This window comes from Meles meles, chromosome 4 (genome assembly GCF_922984935.1).
Source record: "Meles meles chromosome 4, mMelMel3.1 paternal haplotype, whole genome shotgun sequence".
NCBI lineage: Eukaryota > Metazoa > Chordata > Mammalia > Carnivora > Mustelidae > Meles > Meles meles.
Window position 1 is genome coordinate 115,954,923 of NC_060069.1, and position 25,352 is coordinate 115,980,274.

Below are 25,352 nucleotides of genomic sequence, written 5' to 3' on the forward strand. Positions count from 1 at the left end.
TAATATGGTCTTCATTTTTTATATAATTGTCTTTTTTTTTTTTTTACATTTTGTGAGATCAACTCTTAGTTCTTTCTGGATATTGTCCATTTCTATTTTTAGCTTTTGAATTTCTGTTTTGGGGTTTTATCATATCCCCAATTGCTTGAGGACATTTAATTAAGTCTGGAGTGTTGCAGTTTCCTTCTGCTTTATTATTGCTTTTTAGAGAAAGGGAGTTTCCATAAACTGAATTGTTATCATTCTCATTTTTTGTTTTATTTTATATATATATATATATATATATATATATAATTTTTTGTTTTATACTATATATATAATGTGTAATATATACTCTCTACAACTTATATATGTTATATAATATAGTATGTATAAGTTATATTATAAATAAAGATTTATGTATTTATTTTAGAGAGTGAGAGCAGAAGAGCTAACGTGAAGTGCAGAAGGAGAGAGAATCCCAGGCAGACTCCCTGCTGAGTGCAGAGCCTGACACAGGGATCCATCCCATGATCCTGAGATCATGACCTGAGCTGAAATCAAGAGTCAGATGCTTAACCAATTGAGCCACCCAACCGCGCCCCCCTCCCCACTTTTTTTTAAATAGGCTCCATGCCCAGCATGGTGTCCAGTGCAGGGCATGAACTCACAACCTTGAGATCAAGACCTGAGCTGAAATCAAGAGTCAGACACCTAAATGATTGAGCCACCCAGGGTCTCCTTTATACTACATATTTTTTAAGTAGATAAAGACTGTCTAGATATTTGTGGGGATAGAGGTAGTGGTTTGCAGTGGTTTACTTTATAGTTTGTGGTAGGTTCATGAAAGCACTCTTCTGTTAGTGTCATAGATATTTTCTTTTTTGGAGAAGAGGTTGTAGTGGGGGAGGAGTTATATAACTTTTGGGGGGGGTTCTTACAGGACTCTAAATTTCCCCCTCTTGCTTTGTTCTCCCCTTTACAGTACAGTTTCCAAAGTAGTCCTCTTTTTTTTTACCCCGAAGATTTTATTTATTTATTTGACAGAGAATGCACAAGAAGGGGGAGAAGCAGGCTCCCCACTGAACAGGGATTCCGATGCAGGACTCCATCCCAGAACCCTGGAATCATGACCTGAGCCAAAGGCAGACATTTAACTGACTGAGCCACCAGGGAGCCCCTTTCTCTATTACTCTTAACCTACTTCTCCTCCTGAAGTGTTTTCTTTCCAAAATTGTGCTGTTGAAGATTTCTGTGCTCTTAAGTTCCTTCTCTGAAGTCAGTACTCTCATCTACCAGTGGACTTTTTTTTTAATCTGGTATTTTCTGGCTGTACATGGGATATCTTGATCATCTTTTTCTCCCCAGTGGGTCTTTTACCACTTAGGTTATTTCTAGACTCTATGAAATCTATTGCTGTGCTTTAGGGGTCCATGATCCTAGTAAAAGTAGAATATTTCTTGTTCTTTGAGTTTCTTCCTGTTTTTTTTTTTAAAGTTGTCTTTGTAAAAAATACTTATTTTATGTCATTTTAAAGCAGTAAGTACAGTTTCATTTGAAAGACTTAAAGGTATTATAATACTATCATCATCGTTAACATTTTTCGTTTAGAATAGTTTTCCTTAGTCAGGAATTGAAGAAGTGATACATAATGATTGTAGGTATCTTGAATGATAGATGTAAAAGCCACAGAGTTTTGTGTAAGAAAGTCCTAGCCTGTGAAAACGTGTAGTCAGGAAGGCTAAAGGCATCTTATCTGTTCATCATGAAAGGACATTGGTTAACTGTGGATGGTTTTTCATGAGAAGGATTGATTGGAACTTAAATTAAACTTGGATTTGTCCTAATGAGAAAGTATCATATGAAGTTGTTTGTTGCATTGCAAAGTACATAAGTCAAATACTATTCAAAAGACTTTAGTGAATCTTTGTGTCCTGGAATAGTCAAGCTGGTTTGTGGCCTAGAAGAGAAAATAAATACTGAAGTTTTGTCTCTGTAAATGATGTCACCACTTTAAAATGTTTCTTCTACTGTTTTGAGGCAGGTCAGTGAGGAATTGACAACTGTCTTATTATTTTTCGGCAGCATTCAACTGGATAAACTTAATTTCTACAGTCGTATCCAAGAATTCTTATTTGTGGGCATTTATAGGAAATATTTAAAAGCTTTGACATTTCCTAAGTGGTGAAAATTTATTTTTCTAAAAGGCTTTGAAAGAAATTTCATGGTATGCTGTGTATGTCTCACCTGTGATGCTTGACAACACATCTGGTTTTATTGAAGTTTACATATTGTTGCGACTCATTGCTTTTTTACATTAGTATACTTGGTATGAGAAATTTTGCCAGCTATCAAAAAAGAAGCTGTCAGTTTAATAGAAGCCAAAGCCTTGAGTCACTACCTTTTCAAAAGTATTTATTAAGAAATAAAAGCAGAATAATGACATTCTCTTCTGTCCAGAAGTTTGTGGTGTTCCAGAAGATAAGTCTTCAAACCCTAAAAACATAAGTTTCATAAGAGAAAAGGGAAGCCCACTAAGTAAAATTTGATGGGGAAAATTGTTATTATTCTGTGGATATTTTGTCCATATAAATACTATAAAATTTTCCATCAAGGCCCTTGATGGATAGTAATAAAAAGTTGTGTGCTCTTTTGTCCAACCTGCCATTCTAGAAGATATTATTAGAGGAGGCAACTGTGCTTATAATCAAAGAAATGCAAATTTTTAAAACTAAGTATATTCCCTCCTTGAATATTGAATTAAAAAAAAATTTTTTTTAATCTGTTGTCATGGGTATGGTGAAATTGGTACTTTTTTTTTTTTTTTTTAAAGGCTCCCTTAGTTGGTAGAACTCACCTGCCTAGCAATCTGGAAGTATATATTAAGAATCATTCTTAAGGAAATACTTAAAAAATAGAAGAAGTTGTGTTAGGAAAATGTTTACTCCAGCATTATTCACTGTTTGAAAAATTGGAAGCAATCTAAACTTCTAACAGTAAGGAAATTAAGATACATCTGCCATATAACCAGCTCTTAGCTATCATTGTCTGCTGTGAACATGTTCTTCCCTGCCTTTTGGTGAATGCAGATGTACAATTCTATTTCTAGACGAGGAGTTGCTGGGTCACTGGGTGTGCATGTGTTCAGCTTTGGTAGATATTGACAAATGCATTTGTGGCTGTACTAGTTCATACCCACCACAGGTGTATGAGAGGTCCAGTTCCTTGGTCTCTACTTTTGCCATTTTAACCATTCGTGTGTGTGTGTGTACTGATAACACATTGTTGTTCTGCTTTGCAGTTCCCTGATGCCTAATGATACTGTTCTCTTTTCCTATGTTTGTGAGCCATTTGAGTATCTTTTATGAGAAATGTTGATTTTTTTTATGCATTCTTTCGTATATCGAGTGATCATTTTTATTTGTAGGAATTCTTTCTGTATTCTGGTATGGGTTCTTTGGAGTATATATTAAGATATTTATTCTCCTTTTCTGTGGCTTTTCTTTTTACCTCCCTCATTGGTACCTTTTGATAAGCAGACATTAAGTTTAACTTAATTTTAATATTCACAATTACTAATTTTTTTCTATTTAAGATTACCATTTTTTGTGTTCTTTTTAAAAATATTTGCCACTCATAGGTCATGAAGTTGTTCCCAAGATTTTCTTCTAAAAGCTTTATTGTTTTCCTTTCTGTATATAATATCTTCAGCCAATCCATAGTTAATTTTTTGTATGAGATGGGAAGTAAATGTAAAAATGTCAAGGTACATTTCCCATATGGACTTAATTTTTAAATGTACAAATAACTGCATCTGTCATTTATTCATGGAAAAAAAAAAACCAAAACAGTGAAGTAGCCATATTCCCCTGAAATAAAAATCCATAATGACTTTATAATAAAGAAGAATACACTTTTAGAGTAGTCACCACTGTCTTTTAGAAAGAAAGGCAGGGATGCCTGGGTGGCTCAGTGGGTTGAAGCCTCTGCCTTCGGCTCAGGTCATGATCTCAGGGTCCTGGGATCGAGCCCCGCATCGGGCTCTCTGCTCAGCGGGGAGCCTGCTTCCTCCTCTCTCTGCCTGCCTCTCTGCCTACTTGTGATCTCTTGTCTGTCAAATAAATAAATAAAATCTTTTTTAAAAAAAAAAAGAAAAGGTAAATCCACTATTGGTGATACTGTTATTCCTTTTATTTATTTTGTATTTTAATTAAAAAAAAAAACTTCTAAAGATTTTGAGGGGCACCTGGCTGACTCAGTGGTTTAAGCCTCTGCCTTCCGCTCAGGTCGTGATCTCAGGGTCCTGGGATCAAGCCCTGCATCAGGCTCTCTGCTTATCCGGGAGCCTGCTTCCCCCTCTCTCTCTGCCTGCCTATTTGTGATCTCTCTCTCTCTCTGTCAAATAAATAAGTAAAATCTATTTTTTAAAAAAAATGAACACAGAATGAAAACTTTTTTTTAAAAAAAGAAAAGAATTTTATTTATTTGAGAGAGAGAATGCACACGCATGAGCTAGAGGTTAAGGGCAGAAATAGAGGGAAAAGCAGATTCCTCGCTGAGCATTGAGCCTAATGTGGGGCTCGATCCCAGGGCCCTGAGATCATGGCCTGAGCTGAAGGTGGCTGCTTAACAAACTGAGTCACCCAGGCGCCCCATTGCTACTCCTTTTAAAGATAGTAAATATTTGTTACTTGTTCTTTTAGATATATACCCAATAGACTAATTGTTTATTTTTTAATTTTTATTTTTTATTTATGATATGGGTACATTTTATTTTTTTGAGTATAATTATTTTTGTTATTTATTTTTAAAATTTATTTTTTTAGTTTAAATATTATGTAGTTAATATACAGTGCAGTATTGGTTTCTGGAGTAGAATTCAGTGATTGATCATTGACATGCAACACCCAGTGCTCATCATAAAAAGTGCCGTGCTTCATAGCCTATTCTTTAAAATGAAATTATATCTGTACCCTCCCATGGTTATCCTATCTAGGTAAGTTTTTGTTGAAGCACTTAAATGTAATGCTAAATCCAGCCTAAAACATCATATTGTTAGTCACAATATAAGCAGGATCATTATGGGAAGGCATCTTAGTCATTCAAAAAGAGAACATGAAATCACTGTAAGTCAGAGGGCTGCTTCTACAATTCCATCTCACTCTTGAAGCCTGCCTCTTAAAGAAGCTGTATTGATGGACATTACCTAGTGATAGTCTCTTCTCTAAACATTTTCTGGGTATTAAAAGGGCCTCTTTTGTGTTTTAGGGGCTCCAAATATGTGTTTGTGTTGTCTTACACTCAGCTTTCTAAGGGCAGCAGTGGGCCTGTCTAGTTTTATCACTGAATTCTCGCTGCATACCTCTTTCAGTTCCTGGATATTCAGGGGCTCACTTTATTGATGAATGACTTTGACAGTTCCAAATTTGGAATTTTCTTTTTGCAATTAGAAGTGCTTCTGTACATAGGCACTAAAAAGCCATGCCTAAATCTGTTTGCAAATTAAGAGTGATCTTCCCAAAAAAAAAAAAAAAAAAAAAAAAAGAGTGATCTTCCCTGAGCAAATTCCATTGCCATCTGTTGTATCTGTTGGAGGTGGACACAGTTGATGTGCTTTTTGCTCTAGCAAATAACTCCCCACCCCCTTCTTGTCTTTTTTTTTTTTTTTTTTTTTTAAAGATTTTATTTATTTATTTGACAGATAGAGATCACAAGTAGGGAGAGAGGCAGGCAGAGAGAGAGAGAGGAGGAAGCAGGTTCCCTGCCAAGCAGAGAGCCCGATGCGGAGCTCGATCCCAGGACCCTGGGATCATGACCTGAGCTGAAGGCAGAGGCTTTAACCCACTGAGCCACCCAGGCGCCCCTACCCCTTGTCTTTTTAAGTTGTGAATTTGTAAGGGAAGTGTTGTTCAGTGGCAAATCTCTCTAGAGGTTTCTAGATCTTCCATTTAGTCGACAACATAAATCAGATTCCTTAAGTTTTGTGGCAGTATTAATACCAGTTCTAATCTATTTCAAATCAGAGGGATTTCTCCTCTCTTCTAAATACAAAATATTTTCATTTAACAACTTCTAAGGTTTGTTGCTGTTCATCATCCAACAAAAGTATGGTTAATAGACTTTGAAAAACACATGGTAACCTTAATACCTTTTATGGTCTAGAGATGGTTTCTTAAACCTTATAAGCCAATTGGCCTTCTCCCTTTTCTCTGGCTTCACAGATTTAAAGAGAGTTAGGCTCTGGCTTAAGGGGACGTCGTGGCTGGTTTGATCTTTTCAGAACACTGAAACCCTCTCCAAATCAGCAATAAGGCTATTCCACTTTCTTATCATTTACATGTTCACTGGAGTAACACTTAATTTCCTTCAAGAACTTTTCCTTCGCATTCACAGTTTGGCTATTTGGCGCAAGAGGCCTCTCAACCTATCTCAGCTTTTGACATGCATTCTTCCTAAGCTTAGTCATTTCTAGCTGTTGATTTAAGACTTAAAGTGTGAGAGATGTGACTTTTTCACATGAATGCTTAGAGGCCATTGAAGGTCATTAATTGGACTAATTTCAGTATTGTTGTGTCTCAGAGTGAAGGAAGGCCTGAGGAGGAGGAGAGAGACGGGCAATGGCTGTTTGATGGAGCAGCCAGAACACATACAACATTTATTGAGTCTGCCAGTCATGTGGGTTTCATGGCATTTCAAAGCAATTGTGAGTAACATCAGATTACAGATGTGATCAGATCACATAACAGATGTAACAATAATGAAAATCTTGAAAAATTACTAAGATGTGACATAGAGACACAACGTGAGCAATGACTGAGAAATAGTGCCGACAGACTTGTCAGGATTGTCACAAGCCTTCAACCCATAAGAAAAAGTGAGTTATCTGCAATGCACAATAAAGCAAAGCGCAATAAAATGACACATGCTGATACACCAAAGTACATTTCTGGCTGAATTAGCTTTCTGTTGTTTTATAATCTTATCACAAACCCTGTAGCTTAAAATACCAGAATTTATTATTTCAGTTTCTGTACACTAGAAGTCTGGTTTGACATGTCTTGCCTGGCTGAAATCAGGGTAGTCAGCTGGGGATGTGGTTCCCATCTGAAGCTGAGGGTTCTCTTCAAGCTCACTGACTACTGCTACTGTCTTGTAGTTGTAAAACTGGGGTCCCCACTTTCTTGCTACCTATTGATCAGAGACTGTTTTCAGTTCCTACAGACCGCATGGAGTGTTTACCATGTAGATGTTCTTCTTCTTCTAGCCCAGTAAGGATTTCTCTATCTAATTTCCAGTTACGTGACTAACCAGAGAAAGCACTAAAAGAAAGTTTTTAAAGTGCCTGACTAATTAGGTCAGGCCAACCCAGGAAAATCTCCCTCTTACCATATATGCAATGTACAGATAGTTTAAACAATTTTTTTAAAGGCAGGGATCCTGGTAAGAAAATACTCTAGAAGCATAAGAGTATCACACACTAGAGGAAATTTTAAAACTAAGTACATTGGAAAAGTTCACCTTCACTGATTAAGAAAAAAACAGGTTACCAGTTTCTTTTACCTCTAATACTACTGGGCAGGGTGGGGAGAATAAATTGATACAGCCTTTCTGCAAAGCACTTTAGTAGGAATAGTTTATATTAAAGTCACAGAGAGTGCATGAATAGGATGAATGAAGAGCTAGGTATTACTGTGCTTGTGCATATGTGTAAATACCCTATATACACATTTATGCTCATTTAATGACTTATAAGCGTAGACAGTAAACACTATTGTTCTTACTTAACAGATGGAGAGAGCTGAGGCTGAGAAAGGTACCCTCCCAAGTGGTATTAGCTATTATCTTGGTCTAATAGGATTATGTGAGAATGATTATTGTTTTTTATTATTTTCTTGTTATTCTAAATTTTTGTAAAGTTTATAGATTTTTTTAAAGTACTTATACACTGGAAAAAGAGTGATACAAGGGCTGCCTTGAAATAACCTCTATATTGATGGTAGAAGTATAAGTTAGTTTAAAAGCAACATGCCCCTGTAATTTGATTTCAAAAATATCTGGCCTTGATAATTATTTTAAGTATGGAATAAAGTTGTACATGTAAACAAATCTATTATATCATTATCTAAAGTATGGAAAAATTGGAAACCTAAGTTTCCATGATAAAGAAAAGAGTCACGTATCCTGTGGCTTATCTACTTAGAATGATCTCAGAGATCTTTGGTTTTAGCCCCTACCATGTTTCCTGAGGCTCTTACCTCCATGTTCTGTGGAGCGCACTTGGAGCCCTTAGCCACTTTCTCCACCGAGCCTTCCTCACACCCTACTGTGGTTCACATTTCCGAGGGGGTTCACAGCCCTGCACCCAAACCCTCTTCTGCACCCAGGACTCCATACAGGTGATCCACTTCTTTTTTTTTTTTTTTTTTTTTAAGATTTTATTTATTTGACAGAGAGATCACAAGTAGGTAGAGAGGCAGGCAGAGAGAGGGGGGAAACAGGCTCCCCTCTGAGCAGAGAGCCCGACGAGGGGCTCGATCCCAGGACCCTGAGACCATGACCTGAGCCGAAGGCAGAGACTTAACCCACTGAGCCACCCAGGTGCCCCCAGGTGATCCACTTCTATCTTGCACTACTTCTCTTTTTTAAGCAGACTCCAGATCTCAATCTTCTCTTTCCAAAGGGTTAGATCGTTCTTTCTTTCAGATTTATCACCATATCTCCATGACAGTTTATCCTGAGAACTCCAGGATACTGACTGTGTTGTTTGTAATTTTTAGCTACTATGAATAATGCTGCTCTGAACTATTGTTTACAAGTCTTTTTGTGGACATATGTTTGCATTTCTCTTGGGTATATGCCAAAGAGTACAGTTGCTAGGTTACATGGTAAGTCCATGTTTAACCGTTGGAAGGACCACCAGACTATTCCATAGCAACTGCACCATTTACTAGCAGTATAGTAGGTTTCAGTTTTTCCAGATCCTGATCTTTCTTCATGTTGTAGTGGGTACGAAGTGGTATCTCACTGGGGTTTGATTTGCATTCCTTGATGGCTAATGTGTGTGTACGTGTGTTGCACATTGTGTAAGTTTGAAAAATGTGTGACGTGTAATCATTGCGGTATTTTCACTGCTCTAAAAGTCCTCTGTGCTCTATTTATCCTTCTTCCCCCAATGTCTGACAACCACTGATCCTTTTATTGTCTTCTACTGTAGATAGATCTTTTTATTGTTTTGTTTTTCCAGAAGGTGATGTAATGCAATGAAACAATATGCAGTCTTTACAGGCTCTCTTCTTTGAATTAGTAATGTGCATTTAAAGTTCTGTTATGTCTGTTCATGGCTTGATAGCTCATTTCTTTTTAGTATCAAGTAATATTTCATCATCTGGATGTATCCATTCACCTACTAAAGGACATCCAGGTTGCTTCCAAGCTTTAGCAGTTTATGAATAAAGTTGCTGTAGACATCTGTGTGTAGGTTTCTCTATGGACTTAAAATTTCAACTCCTTTGAATAAGTATCCAGGAATGTGATTGCTGGATTGTACGATGGAGTTTTTAGTTTTGTAAGAAATCCCAAAAAAGAATCCCCAGTTTTGTTTCCCCAACAATGAATGAGAGTTTTGTTTCTCTACAGTTTCATCAGCATTTAGTGTTGTCTGTGTTCTGGGTTTCAACCATTCTAAATTCCAATAGGTATATAGCAATATTTCATTGTTTTAATTACATTTCCCTGATAACATGTAATATAGTGAACCTTTGTATATTCTTGTTATCTGTGTATTTTTTGTGAGGTGTCTGTCAGGGTCTTTGGCCTATTTTTATTTCAGTTTGTTTTCTTATTGAATGTTAAGAGTTTTTTGTATATTTAGGTAAGAGTCCTTTGTCAGATGTGTCCTTTATCACCTGTGTATTTTGTAAATATTTTCTCCCAGTTTGTGTCTTGTCTTCTCATTCTTTTTACATTGTCTTTCCAGAGCAGAAGTTTTAAAATTTTTTTTAATTAAGATTTTATTTACTTTTTTTTTTAATAAACATATAATGTATTTTTATCCCCAGGGGTATAGGCCTGTGAATCGCCAGGTTTACACACTTCACAGCACTCATCATAGCACATACCCTTCCCAATGTCCATAACCCCACCCCCCTCAGAAGTTTTTAATTTTAATGAAGTCCACCTTATCAGGTGTTTCTTTCATGTATCCTGTCTTTTGGTGTCCTATCTAAGAAGGTCCTCCTCATCCTTCTCAAGGTCATTCAGATTTTTGCCTATGTTATCTTCTAGGAGTTTTACAGTTTTGCATTTTACTATTAGGTTTGTAATCCATTTTTAATTCATTTTTGTGAAGGGTATAAGGTCTGTGTCTAGGTTCATTGTTTTGCATATGGCTGGTTGGTTGTGCCAGCACCGTTTGTTGAAAATATTATCTTTGCCCCATCGTATTGCCTTTGTCCTTTGTCAAAGATCACCTGACCATGTTATGTCAGATTTATCTCTGGACTCTCTCTTCTTTTTCACTCATCTATTTGTGCTTTCACTAGTATCACACTGTCTTGATTATTGTAGCTTTACAGTGAATATTGAAGATGGGTAGTGTCATTCCTCCAACTTTGTTTCTCTTCAATATTATATTTGCTATACTGGGTATTTTGTCCCTCCATATAGTCTTTAGAATCATTTTGTTGATAGCCGCAAAATAACTCACTGGGATTTTTTTCTTCCAATTTTATTGGGAAATGATTGACATACATCACTATATAAGTTTAAGCTATACAGGATGATGGTTTCCTCTACATATCCTGTGAAATGATCACTGCAGTAGGTTCAACGAACACCTATCATCTCCCGTTCCCCCAAACCCACCCATAAGTGTGTCTGCCTCTGGCACCCATAAGCTTTATATTGTTTTCTGTGAGTTTGGTGGTGGTTTTTTAGATTACACATATAAGTGAGATCATACAGTATTTGTCTTTCTTTGACTTACTTCATGTAGCATAATGCCTTTAAGATTCATCATTGTTGTTGCAAATGGTAGGATTTCCTTGAGTTTTATGGGTTAATGATACTTTGTTGTATAATATTTTGTTGCATGTATATGTATCCATTCATCCATGGTTGTACACTTAGGGGGTTTCCATATCTTGGCTGTTATAAATAATGCTGCTATGGGGCGCCTGGGTGGCTCAGTGGGTTAAGCCTCTGCCTTCGGCTCAGGTCATGATCTCAGGGTCCTGGGATCGAGCCCCACGTGGGCTCTCTGCTCAGCAGGGAGCCTGCTTCCCCCTCTCTCTCTACTTGTCTCTCTATCTACTTGTGATCTCTCTCTATATACCAAATAAATAAAATCTAATAAATAAATAATAAATAAATAAATAATGCTGCTATGAATGTAGGGGTGCAGATACCTTTTTGAGTTAGTGTTTTTATTTGTTTTCGATAAATTACCAAAAATAGAATTGCTGGATCAAATGGTAGTTCTATTTTTTTTGGAGGATCCTCCATACTGTTTTCTGTAGTGACTGTGCCAGTTTACAATCCCACAAACAGTGCACAGGGTTCTCTTTTCTCCAAATCCACACCAGCATTTGCTCTTACCTTTTTGATGATGACCATTCTAAGAGACATGAGGTGATACCTTATTGTGTTTTTCATTTTCATTTCCCTAATGACTAGTGACATTGCACTTTTCAGGTACCTGTTGGCCTTTCTTCTATCTTCTTTGGAGAAATCCTGTTCAGGTCCTTTGCCCACTTTTTAATTGCGTTTTGCTGTTGTTATCATTGTTTTTGTTTGCTTTGAGTCATATAAATTCTTTATATTTTGGATATTAACCCCTTAACAAATAAATGGTGGATCAGTATTTTTATCTCCATTCCATAGGGTGTCTTTGCACCTTGTTGATGGTTTCTTTTGCTGTATAACTTTTTAGTTTGATATAGACCCTCTTATTATCTTTTATTTTGTTTCTTGTGCTTTAGGTGTCATATTAAAAAAATCACCAAGACCCATGTCAACCTATGTTTTCTTCTAGAAGTTTCATGGCTTCAGGTTTTATATTTAAGTCTTTAATCCATTTTGAGTTAATTTTTGTGAGTGGTATGATATAGGAGTCTAATTTCATTCTTTTACATACAAATATCCAATTATCCCAGCTTGCTAGGATTTTGATTTTGATTGCATTCAATCCATGAAGTGGGCGAGAACTGACATCTTGACAGTATTTTATCTTCCTGTCATTGAGCATGGAACATTTCTCCATTTATTTCACTCTTGGAATATTGTAGTTTTCCTCACATGGTTCTTGCACTATGTTATTAGACTTACCCCTATTTCATTTTGGGGGCTGCTAGTGTAAATGGTATTATGTTTTTAATTTCAAATTCCTGTTTTTTATCGTCATTATATAGGGGAGCACTTTTATGCATTAACCTTGTATTCCACAACCTTGTATAATTGCTTAATAGAGGAGGGTTTTTTTTGTTTTTTTTTTTCAATTCTTTTGGATTTTCTACATAGATAATCATATCATTTGTGAACAGTTTTATTTCTTCCTATACAATCTGGTATTTTTTTTCCCCCTTGTCTTACTGTGTTAACTTATACTTCTAGTATGATGTAAAAGAGAAGTAGTAAGAGGGGGCATTCTTGCCTTATTTCTGATCTTACTGGAAAAGCTTACTATTAAATATGATATTCGCATAGGTTTTTTTGTAAATATTCTTTATTAAACTAAGAAAGTTCCCCTTTATTCTTAGTTCACTAAGAGTTTATGTCATGAATGGATATTGGATTTTGTTAAATGCTTTTTCTGCATCTATTGATTTGTTCACAGTACTTTCCTTTTTTTGCATGTTGATGTGATGGATTACATTATTTTAAAATGTTGAACATACCTTGCATACTTGGGTAAATCACACTTGATCATGGTGTATAATTCTTTTTAACACATTGTTAGATTTTATGTCTTAATATTTTTTTAAAGATTTTTATCTTTAAGTTATCTCTACACCCAGCATGGGGCTCACACTTACAACCCCAAGATTAAGAGTTGCATACTGTTCCTTCCAGCTGAGCCAGCCAGGCACCCCTGATTTTTTAATATTTTGTTATGAATTTTTATGTCTATTTCATGAGGAATAATGACCTGTGTTCATTTACATAGTATTTTGATTTTGGTTTTATGGTAGGGCTAGCCTTATAGAATGAGTTAGGAAGTATTCCCCTGCTTCTGTCCTCTTAAAGAGATTGTAGAGAATTGGTGTAACTTTTCCTTAAATGTTTGGTAAAGATAATCTGTGAACCCATTTGTGCCTGGTTCTTTCTCTTTTGAAAGATTATTAATTGATTCAATTTCTTAAATAGAAATAAAATAAAAACTCAGATTGTCTATTTCTTTTTCTTTGAGTTTTGGCAAATTGTGTGTCTCAAGGAACCTGTTCATTTCATCTAGGTTAACAAATTTTTGAACATAGATTTGTTCATAGTATTCCTTTATTATCTTTTCGTGACCATTGGGTCTATAGTGGTGTCAACACTTGCATTTCTGATATTAGTGATTTGTGTCCTCTTTTTTCCTTAATTAGCCTTATTAGAGGCTTAGTGAATTTTGTTTCAAAGAACCAGCTTTTGGCTTTATTAATTTTCTCTATTGATTTCTTGTTTTCAATTTCACTGGTTTCTGCTCTAATCCTAATATCTTTTCTTCTTCTTCTTTAAAGATTTTATTTATTTATTTGACAGAGAGATCACAAGTAGGCAGAGAGGCAGACAGAGAGAGAGGAAAGGAAGCAGGCTCTCTGCTGGGCAGAGAGCCCGATGTGGGGCTCGATCCTAGGACCCTGGGATCATGACCTGAGCTGAAGGCAGAGGCTTTAACCCACTGAGCCACCCAGGTTCCCCTATCTTTTCTTCTTCTTACTGTGGATTTAATTTGTTTTTCTAGTTTCCTAAGGGTAATGATTTTTCAAAAACATTTTTATTTGCCTGGCACTTGGATTCTTTTAGACTAAAATCAGTGTTTCATAGATCTTATGGTGATTGATTAAAATACATGATTGACTTTTTTATTTATAACTTTGTGTATATATATCCATATACTATTTTTTAAAATTCTTATTTTGTCCATGAGAAATTTCTGGACATATTGTTGCGGTTTGAGAGCCGTCAGTAGAACCTATAATTGTTAACAATTAAATGATTTATGTTGATTTAGGAGTACCTTTGAATGGCCAAACTAGGAAAATGATAGTGAAGAAGTAACTAGTATGTTGCCCAGATTAAGAAACATTGGCCAGGGGCGCCTGGGTGGCTCAGTGGGTTAAACCCTCTGCTTTCGGCTCAGGTCATGATTCCAGGGTCCTGGGATCGAGCCCAGTGTCGGGCTCTCTGCTCATCAGGGAGCCTGCTTCCTCCTCTCTCTCTCTGCCTGTGTCTCTGCCTATAGTGATCTCTGTCAAATAAATGAATAAAATCTTTAAAAAAAAAAAAAAAAAAAAGAAACATTGGCCAGACTGGGATTGAATTTTCTTCGTCCTTCCCCAGAGTATTTTGCTAAGTGCTTGCATTACTTGTATAATCCCACCTTTGATGAAAGGGTTTTGATGAAACCAAGTGAGGAGAGAGACATTCATTTTGGCTGGGAATAAGATGTGAGGGAAGGTGTTTATCTGGTATATATTGAGCTCTCTTAAGCACCTACGAAGTTAGCCACTGTACTCTTCTTTTTTCTTTTTCTTTTTTTTTTTTAAATTGAGATAGTTTGTTCTTTAGCACTTACTGTCTTTTGAGTTTCACAGAAAGTAGTTTCTTAAAAAGTTTTATTTCTACCACAGATTGAATTTATTCACATTTCAGAGGACAAGGTAACTCCAAATGACTGAAGAAACAGGAGTAAGCTGTGTACTTGCTAATAGGAAATACCTTTATTATTCTGTCCATATTGAAGGGCTGGACAAACTTTTTAAAACATTGTTTTATTTTGAGAATATATTTTTGTCAGTTTTTTAAATTTTTTAGAGTATTTCCATATTCAGTCTAATAATTTGGAATTTCCTAGCATTAGTATACATGATAATATTTTTGTAAAGACAACTTTGCCTGGCAAGATAATATTCTTTAAGTAGGATTTTTTTCATTTGTACCTAAGAGTATCTGAAAAGTCATTATTTGTATTGAGGGACTTAATCAGCCTTGTGATAAAATCACACATATACGTCCATCCTTAAGTGACAAGGAACAGCTAGTGCTGATGAACCCAGATGAAACTTGTTCACGTTTACAAGTGTTAACTGACTTATGTAGAGATTCTAGTTGATAAAACTTCTCTTGCCTTTACTGATTCCCATTTGGCCTTATGATTTAATATGATGGGCACTGGCTCTGCACACATTTGGCTTTGCTAACAAATTATAGAATTTCAGATATTTTATATTTAAGGTAAGATGTGGAATAACATCAATTTTATATTACAGTTTTTAATGTTAAGTCATTATTTGAAAATATTTATTCAAAAACAACTGTTTAATATTTATTCTATTTACCGGTCTGTTTTGTAGTTATTTAGTATTGAAAAAAGTCTGAAGATTTAATCATCTCTTCTTTTTTTCTTTCTTTTTTTTTTTTTTAAATATTTTATTTATTTATTTGACAGAGAGAGAGGTCACAAGTAGGCAGAGAGGCAGGTAGAGAAAGAGGGAGAAACAGGCTCCCCACTGAGCAGAGAGCCTGATGCGGGGCTCGATCCCAGGACCCTGAGATCATGACCTGAGCCGAAGGCAGAGACTTAAACCACTGAGCCACCCAGGCGCCCCTCTCTTCTTTTTATGTATGTGATAGTAACTGTTATAGGACTTTCTGAGTGTTATTTTGCTTGATTGTTAAAATTTTTGATATTTTTATTATTAAAGTTAATACTAATTTTTATTTAAATTGCATGCCATATTTAGGACTAGGAAGCCTTTTCTTTTCCACAGGTGTTTTTTGTTTTATGTTTTTTTTGTTTTTTAAAGATTTTATTTATTTATTTGACAGAGAGACAGGGAGAGAGGGAACACAAGCAAGGGGAGTAGGAGAGGGAGAAGCAGGCTTCCTGCAGAGCAGGGAGCCAGATGCAGAATCATGACCTGAGCTGAAGGCAGACACTTAATGACTGAGCCACCCAGGAGCTCCTCCACAGGTGTTTTTAAAGAAATAAAGGATGAGCAAAGACATATATTGAACACCCTATTACCTAAGACAGTGTGTGTGCTTATGCACATGCCTTGATGTTTGGTATTGATTTATTAAATGCTAAATAAGTCGAGAAGTTATAGACTGAATCTTCTTGGCTTTCAAATTAAGTTTTTTTTTTTTTTAATTTTATAAATGTAGTATATTCGTTGTTATTTTTAGATTAGTTCTTTTGGTTGTTACTTTTTTGATTGCAACCTTTTCCTAAAAGTTCTGTATAATGATGGAAGAGCCATACTGCCAGTTAAAAACCAGTTAAGCTGGGGCTCTGCGGTGGCTCTGGCAGTTAAGTGTCCAGCTCTTGGTTTCTGCTCAGGTCATGATCTCAGAGTGGGGCTCTGGCTCAGCGTGGAGTCGGCTTGAGATTCTGTCTCCCCCTCCCCCGCTTCCCCTCTTCCCTCTCGAGTGTGTGTGTGTATGAGCTCTCCCCTCCTCTATAATAAATAAATAAATCTTCCAAAAAAAGTTATGCTAAGATTATAAATATAGTTCACTGTAAGGCATAATAGCATGCTTTCTGTAGTTTTCTGTGCCTCAAGGTAAACATTTGTTTGAGGGGCTTTTCTTTGTCAGTTTTATGTCAGGCAAATCTGACTGGAGGACAGAAAAATTGAACTTACCTTTCCAAGTTGAGGGGAAAAAATAATCTAAAATACAATGATACAGGGGTGCCTGGGTACTCAGTTGTTAAGTGGCTGCCTTTGGCTCAAATCATGATCCCAGGGTCCTGGGATGGAGCCCTGCATCGGGCTGCCTGCTTGGCAGAAAGCCTGCTTCTCCCTCTCCCACTCCCCCGTTTGTGTTCCCTCTCTTGCTGTGTCTCTCTCTGTGGAATAAATGAATAAAATCTTAAAAAGAATTAAAAAATAAAACACAGTGATACATAGAATGAAATATGATATCTACATCTTGTATGTTATTCTATTCATATGTGGGCCTGAAATTATTCTCAGAACAAACTAGTTACTTTGCTCATCCTAAAAGTTTTTATAGAATTATTACATACATAAGCTAATTTTCTTAATTCAGAAATTATAAAGCTTTGGAGAATTACGTCTTGAAAGAAAAGCTCAGTGTATAAATCTATAGACAGTGTTAGATGTTTTAGAATTTGGGGGTTTTGTTTTAACTGACAACTGTCAGTTATGGCCTTAGGGTTAAATCATTTCCACTTTCCAGGAAAAACAAAGAATTACCTGGTCTTAGATCTAATACATAAAACATACAAAATTAGAAAATGTGTTTAAAACAATTATAGTACTTTTTCATTGGCAGGAGAAAAAACAGTTGTAAAGAATAACTCATTTTGGGGATGCCTGGGCGACTCAATAAGTTGGGCATCTGACTTTGGCTCAGGTCATGATCTCAGGATCCTGGGATCGATAGAACCCTGCTGCATTGGCCTGTATCCTCGGGAGGGAGTCTGTTCTTCCCTTTCCCTCTGCTCTTCCCCTCACTTATTCTCTTTCTCTCTCTCTCAGAGACAATCTTTAAAAAAAGAAAGGAAAATTCATTTTTAAGGTACAGCTGAATGTCACACTTCTGCTTATATGTGATCTTTTGGAAATATTGATTCAATAAACGGTTTTAGAGTGAAATGGAAAGAGTAGGCTTTTAGCAATTATCTCAAAATTAAGGTAGCATAGATTTAAATAATTCAGTTTAGGACAAAAGTAATATTACAAGATGATGGTTTATACAAAAAGACAAGCTGAAGCATTTACTAATTTAGTTAAGCAACGAGATTATTGCTGGATGATGAGGGAAAAAACACAAGGGTGTTGTTGCTCTGGGTGGAAAGGAGACAGCAGCTAGACCACTGCAGACACTAGAGGTTGCCAAGTGCTACCCCAGATCATTTACAGAGGAGATCATGCTGTTATTAAACTTTCCCTTGCAGCCCTAAGTGTCAACTCCATTACTGGGAAGTAGTGTGTGGAAGAAAAAAGCATGGGACAAAATGGGGGACCCAGATTCTATACTGATTTCACCTCTAACAAGTAGTGTTATTTTGGACAATCCACCAGTGTTTGATTTTCAGATTTTTCAGCTGTCAGCAGCTTGGAATAGATTGCTGAAGGCCATTTTCTGCTCTGACTCTATGGACTTTTTTTGTTTGTTTGTTTGTTTGCATGAAACACTTGATTGTCTCTGATAATACATTGTTTCAAAGTTTGTATTTCTTTTGAAAACCTTATTATTGAGCTATTATTTCATACCATAAAATTCACCTATCTTAAATGCATAGTTTGATGAGTTTCAGTAAATTTATATAGCTGTGCAATATCACATTTTAAAATGTGAGTTCACGTTTTAGTGAACTCTCTGTCGCAAGTTCCCTTGTGCCCATGTGTGGTCAGTTCCCACTTTACCTCCAGTCCCAGGTAGCCACTGATCTATTATTTCTAAATTTTTTTGTCTTTTCTAGAAAGATCATAAATAGTTTCTTCTATTTAGCATAATGTTTTTGAGGTTCATCCATGTTGCTGCATATATCATTAGTTTCTTTCTGTCTTTTGGTGAGTAGTAGTTCTTTGTATGAATATATACCATATTTTTTTCCTGTTGATAAACAATTAAGTTGTTTTTGTTTGGGGCAAATATGAGTAATGGTGCTTTGACCATTTGAATAACCCTTCTGTGGACATGTAGTTTCTTTCCTCTTGGATAAATAACAGAAATGGAATTGCTGGATTGTGTGAGATAATACATACAAACTTTAACTTTTTAAGAAACTGCCAAATTAGGATGCCTGGGTGGCTCAGTGGGTTAATAAGCCTTTGCCTTTGGCACAGGTCATGATCTCAGGGTCCTGGGATCGAGCCCTGCATTGGGCTCTCTGCTCAGCAGGGAGCCTGCTTCCTCCTCTCTCTCTGTCTGCCTCTCTGTCTACTTGTGATTTCTCTCTCTGTGCCAAATAAATAAACAAAATCTTTAAAAAAAAGAAAAGAAAAGAAAAAGAGACTACAAAATTGCTTCCCAGAAATGGCTATGCCATTTTACAGTTCCTACCATCAGTGTTTGAAGATATCAGTTTCTCCACATCCTCACCAATATTTGGTATTAACAGTCTTTTTGATTATAGCCATTTCAGTGAGAGTGTCATGAGATCTCGTAGTTTTAATATTAATTTCCCTAATGGCTAATGCTCTTGAGCATCTTCTCATGTATTTATTTGCCATTTGGTAGGTCTTCTTTATAGACGTGGCTGTTTGGGGCACCTGGTGGCTCAGTTGGTTAAGCATCTACCTTCAGTTCAGGCCATGATCCCAGTGTCCTGGCATGGAGCCCTCTGTTGGTCTTCTGCTCAGCGGGGAGCTTGCTTCTCCCTCTCCCTCTGCCCCTGCTTATGCTCTCCTTCTCTCTCTTTTCAAAATAAATAATACCTTACAGATGTGGCTATTTAAATCTTTTGCCCATTTTATAAGGTGAAATTGTTTGAGTTGTAAGAAATCTTTACACATTTTGGATATGTGTTCTTTATCAGATTAATGTTGTGTGAATATTTTCTCCCAGTCAGTGTTGTGTCTTTTCATTTTCTTACTGGTGTCTTTTGAAGAGGGAACATTTTAAATTTTGATTAAGTGCAAATTACTCATTTTTTTTTCTTTAATGGACTTGCTTTTTGGTGTTGGATGTAAGAACTCTTTGCCTAACCCAAATTCACAAAGATTTCTCTTGTGTTTTCTTATAAGAGTTCTATAAGTTCAGCTCTTATATATAATTAGGTCTGTGATCCATTTTGACTTGAAGTAAAGTTCTAAGTTCATTTGTTTTTGCATATTTAGATCCATCTGGTTTAGTATATGTGTTGAAAGAGTTATCCTTTCTCCATCGAATTACTTTCATGCCTTTGTCAGAAATCAGTTGACCACATACATATGTGGGTTTATTTCTGAACTCTGTTCTGCTCTACTGAAATATGTGGAGATACAGGTGTAGACATAAACATAAATAAAGATTTAGATATAGATCTAGATTTGCTGTTACAGTGTGTCACACTGTCTTGATTACTGTGGTTTTATAATAAGTTTAAAGTCAGGTTATAGTAGTCTTTCAACTGTTTTTCACTACACAGTTCTGGCTGTTCTGTCCTTTGCATTTCCATATACATTTTAGCCTCAACTTGTTAATTTCTAAAAAGAAAAAAAAGAACTAGGATTTTGATAGGGATTACATTGAATCAATAGATCAATGTAGGGAGAACTGACATCTTAACAGTATCGAGTCTTTCACTTCATGAAGTTGGTCTGTTTCCCATTTTATTTAGTTTTCCTTTAATTTTTCTCAGCAGTGTTTTCTATTTTGTAGTGTACTGGTTTTGATTTTTTTTTTTTTTAAGTGCCATGAGCGTGGGGTTTGGGGCAGAGAGAAAGAATCTTTATCAGGCTCCACCACAGGGCAGAGCCCAACAGGGGGCTTGATGCTACAGCCCTGAGATGACCTTTAGGTGAAATCAAGAGTCAGATGCTTAATTGACTGAGCCATCCCGGCATCCCTTGAATTTCTTCTTTAAAAATTTATCCCAAATATTCTAATATTTTTGATGCTGTTATAAGCTTTAAAAATTTCATTTCAGAGTATTTGTGACAAGTATGTGGAAATATGATTGATTTTTTTATATTGATCCTGTGACATTGTTAAACTCCCATACCAGTTCTGTTGGGCTTTTCTTGATTGCTTAGGATATTTTATTCACAAAATCATACATAGTTCTTGAAAATGGTGTTTGTGGAAGTACACATTATTCTTATTCTAGAAGGATGTTACCACAAGCAAAACCATTTTTGGAATGTTATTCTTTATTCAGAATTTGTTAGATTTCCAAGCACTTAAGAAAATGCATTTTTGGGGTGCCTGGGTGGCTCAGTGGGTTAAAGCCTCTGCCTTCAGCTCAGGTCCTGGGATCGAGCCCCACATTGGGCTCTCTGCTCTGTGGGGAGCCTGCTTCCTCTTCTCTCTCTGCCTGCCTCTCTGCCTACTTGAGATCTCTGTCAAATAAGTAAATAAAAATTTTTTTAAAAATGCATTTTTGTTAGTTATTGGTGGAAATCTTGCTCTAATTTCTTTTTCCCTTTTATTAATCTGTATTGAGGATATGCTTTTTATGTCTATTAGACATTAAAGGAAAAAAGTTGGCAGTTGGATATATACACCTAAAGTTCAATAAAAAGCTCTGGGTAGAGGTGTATGTGAATTGTCAGAGCATAGTTAAAGTTGTAGGACTGGGCATGATTACCTAAAGGGATTGACTTAAAGTTCAGTGATCCTTGGAAGAAGAATTGAGGGGAGTCTGCAAAAGGTTTAAGAGGTACCCTAAGCCCAGGAATCTAGGGGTACCTTGTGGGAAGTATGTTAGGAAAATTACTGATTAACTATACATTTGTTTATGAGCCACCTGCATGCATGAAATGCTTTAAGATAATTTTTTTTAATTCCTCAGTATTCTAAGAGTGTACAAGAAATGTCTTTCACAAGAAATTGAACTTTGTAAGATCACTGATGCTTATACCATTTTTTTCTTTTGAATTATTTACAGTTATTGCTTGGCTGTTTTTTTCTTCAGAGTAATGTGATTTTTTTAATCACTAAACATTTTAGTTGTCATTTTCTGTTTAATGTCCAGTTTGGTATATTTTTCTGATGCTCTTACCTACATAGTAAATATTACTGGCTTCATGAGAGTCATACCAAATATCTTTTTTTCTTCATTCCTAGGCAAATACTGTGGTCTGGGGTTGCAGATGAACCATTCAATTGAATCAAAAAGCAATGAAATTACAGTGCTGTTCATGAGTGGGATCCATGTTTCTGGACGAGGATTTTTGGCCTCATACTCAGTTATAGAGAAACAAGGTAATTTTCAACTTTATATCACAACTTCCACATTTTACAATTTGTAAAAATAAAAATGAAATGTTTCTTCTAGTACTTGTTATTTGAGATTAGAATAGAGTAGAAAGACTAAACAGTTAATAACATATATAAATTTTACGAATAAAATTAGTTCAGTTTCAGAATTCTAAAAATTAGAAGTATATTAATTTTTTATAAATTCCATATACTAATAATTATATAAGTTTCATATACTTCCCTTTCCACAGTAGAGGAAATACTGATTTTTCACTTTTATAAGATTAGAACACAAATGACAATAACTTTTTAAAAATCTGTCAGTTACTGAAATGTGGCATATAAATATAAAGTTTCATTATCCACAGCTTACCATTTCATAGTACTGTGTTAAAGACCACATTACCATTCTTCTCAAAAGAATAGATTCTGACTCCACCAGGAGTATGCTTGGGAATGCTGTCTGAGATGCTGCAAAATAAACCTGAGATACTGGCTATATTGTTACTGTTGATAGTGCCAAGGAGAGAAATTAAAAGCAAGGCTATTGAGTGGAATAGAATGCAAAATTTACTTGAATTTCTAAAATAAAATGGGAGACTTGAATAAAATCTCTCATGAATTTTGGCTACTGTGACATGGATTTGTTTCCTCTGCAATTAAGAGCACTGTGGTAGGAAAGTTTTAGGAAGTGCTCCTAATGCAAGGATATGTCAGACAAAGCAATCATTTAAATCAGAAAATAGATGATTATTTTGATATTAAACAATGATTTAACTAAGCTGACAACTTAAAATTTTTAAAAAGCTGTTACTTTATGTTATATAAATGAGAAAATTGAGAACCTTCTACGTGTGAGAATGCTCTGCGCACTGAGAATGACTGAGGGCAGTGCAAGCTATTCTTTTTCAGCTTTGGTGGGTTCGAGATAAACATGATAGGTATCATTAGCAGTTTATGTAGTATGTGATAGAGAAGCAGCTGTTCTGTGGGAAGAAAGGCTTACTTTTTCCTAATTTCTGAGCTATGGTACAAAGTGGGAAAGCTAATAAAATTGCTCTGAGAGAATGAGAAAGAAGACTTATTTGGATGGAATAATGGAAAGAAAGAAACTGTAAACATCACACTAAATGAAAATGTTTCCCACAGAACCAGGGCAAGTAAGGCAGCAAGGTGTTGTAGGAGGAACATCCCTGCCGATGTCACATGCTCGCCAGGTGATTGCTGGCCAGTCATCTCATTTCTGTAACCCTCTGTGGATTGGTTACAAGGACTAACTCTAATATGTGTGTAGTGTCTGTAAGCACATGACACAGTAGGCATGAAACAAATGTTAGTTTCCTCCTTTCACCACCATACACCACAAACACATATTCATTCCCCACCATCAGGAAAGTAAGATAGAAAACACTGAGTGAGATGATGGTAGGTTCTTATCCTTTCAGGTTTATTTCTTGGAAGTCTTGAGTTGATAGGTGAGAGGATAAAAAATATACAATTCATTTGCTTCTAAAGCTCCTTGAGTTGCCTCCTCTCACTATCAGCTTAAATTGTTAATTTTTTTCTTCATATTTTCCCCTTTCTTCATTAAGTATTGAGTTGAAGGTTTCTTTTTTTAATATTTACTTACTTATTTTAGAGAGTGTGCACAAGCATACATATGTTCACACAAGTACAGGGAAAGGCAGAGGGAGAGGGAGAGAATCCTCAGGCAGACTCCCTGCTTAGTGTGGAGCCCAACATGGAGCTGGATCCCAGAACCCCGAGACCACGACCTGAGCCAAAATCAAGAGTTGGCTGCTTAACCAGCTGAGCCACCCAGGTGCCCCTTGCTAGCGTTCTTGAAAATAAATATCCCTTCATTTAAAAAAAAATTATTTTATATTGTGTATTTAAATTATGGAGCTTTTTTGTTCCACAGAAAACTGAACATCCTATATTAAAGTTTAAGATTTGATAGTGATCTCAATCTGGACCCAGGGACCCAATCTGGAACTTTTTTATAGTAAAGACATAATCATGGGAATTCCTCATTTCACACCTCTTTCCGGAGTTTTTACTTAGGTTTCTGTGTATACTTGCTTCCTCTAGAAACCATTTGTTTTATCTGAAGTTATAAGTGAATTGGCTGGGTGCCTGGGTGACTCAGTGGGTTAAGCCTCTGCCTTTGGCTCAGGCCATGATCTCAGGGTCCTGGGATCAAGCCCGGCATCAGGCTCTCTGCTCAGTGGGGAGCCTGTTTTCCCCTTCTCTCTCTGCCTACTTGTGATCTCTGTCAAATAAATCAATAAAATCTTAAAAAAAAAAAAAAAAAAAAAGGTGACTTGGCTAAATCCAAGAGAACCCTGGGTGAATTTCTTACCATTTCTTCTTGAGTGGCCTTTCAGACACAATTTCTTTTAATGACTCATTCATTTGAATGCTGATTGGCTTTGGTTTGAGAGCCAGTTTGTTTCCATCTAGGAAACTTTGCTGCCACACTGAATTCTATGAATATTTTCATGAACATCACTACGTGTCCCCAGCTTAGCAACCTAGTTAGAAATTTAGAGTATTTGGGAATGAAAAGATTGTGAAAAATTTTGCTACAACAGCTTCTTTGTTTGTTAAACTCTCACAAACACTTGCTAATGTTATGCTATGTATTGTTGATAGAGTCATGATTTTGTGTGACGTAGACTAATTTTCATACTTTTATGCAAGAACACATGGCAAAATTATATTTCCTTCAGTGCCTTATTTCCTGCAATATGCCTAGCACTGGGAAAACAGCAGTATAAATAAGAGACAGTTATTCCTTCATGGAGCTTGCAGTACAGGGTTGGGTAAAAGCATTAAACACATGGTAGTAGCTCAGTTGCAGTTATGACAAGGAGTATGATGAAGGGAAAATTCCAACAATAGGCCAGAAGGGTGGGAGGAGTGGGAGATCATAAAGAGCCTAACTCTTACAGGAAGTCACTTCTAAGCAGGAAACCCAAGGATTAATTGGGAGGTTCTAGATGGACAAGAAGGGAAAGGAAACTATTCTAGGGAAGAGAATAACAGATGCAAAGACCCTGTGGTAGGAAGGAGCTTTGGAGGAGCAAGAAAGGAAGCTGGCATAGCTAAGGTGGAATTGACTGTTTGGTGAGTAGTTCATGTTATTCAGGGCCTTGTAGAAAATATCAGGGTTGGAGCTTATTCCCTAAGAGTTATGGAAGCTGTTAGAGCTGAGTAGTGATATGATTGAACTTGTTTTTGTTTATTCTTACGATCTTCTCTGCTATGTGAAAAGTGGATTGAAGACAGGA

At 36.1% G+C, this 25,352-nt stretch overlaps 1 protein-coding gene across 1 annotated transcript in view; it reads left to right on the forward strand.

The window, feature by feature from the left end:
• Positions 1–25,352, forward strand: part of DCBLD2 (discoidin, CUB and LCCL domain containing 2) — a 96,277-nt gene that overhangs the window by 30,111 nt on the left and 40,814 nt on the right. Inside the window, exon 3 of the mRNA XM_046003482.1 lies at positions 21,925–22,062. Within this exon, the coding sequence (XP_045859438.1) occupies positions 21,925–22,062 (138 nt within the window). The remainder of the gene's footprint in view (positions 1–21,924; positions 22,063–25,352) is intronic.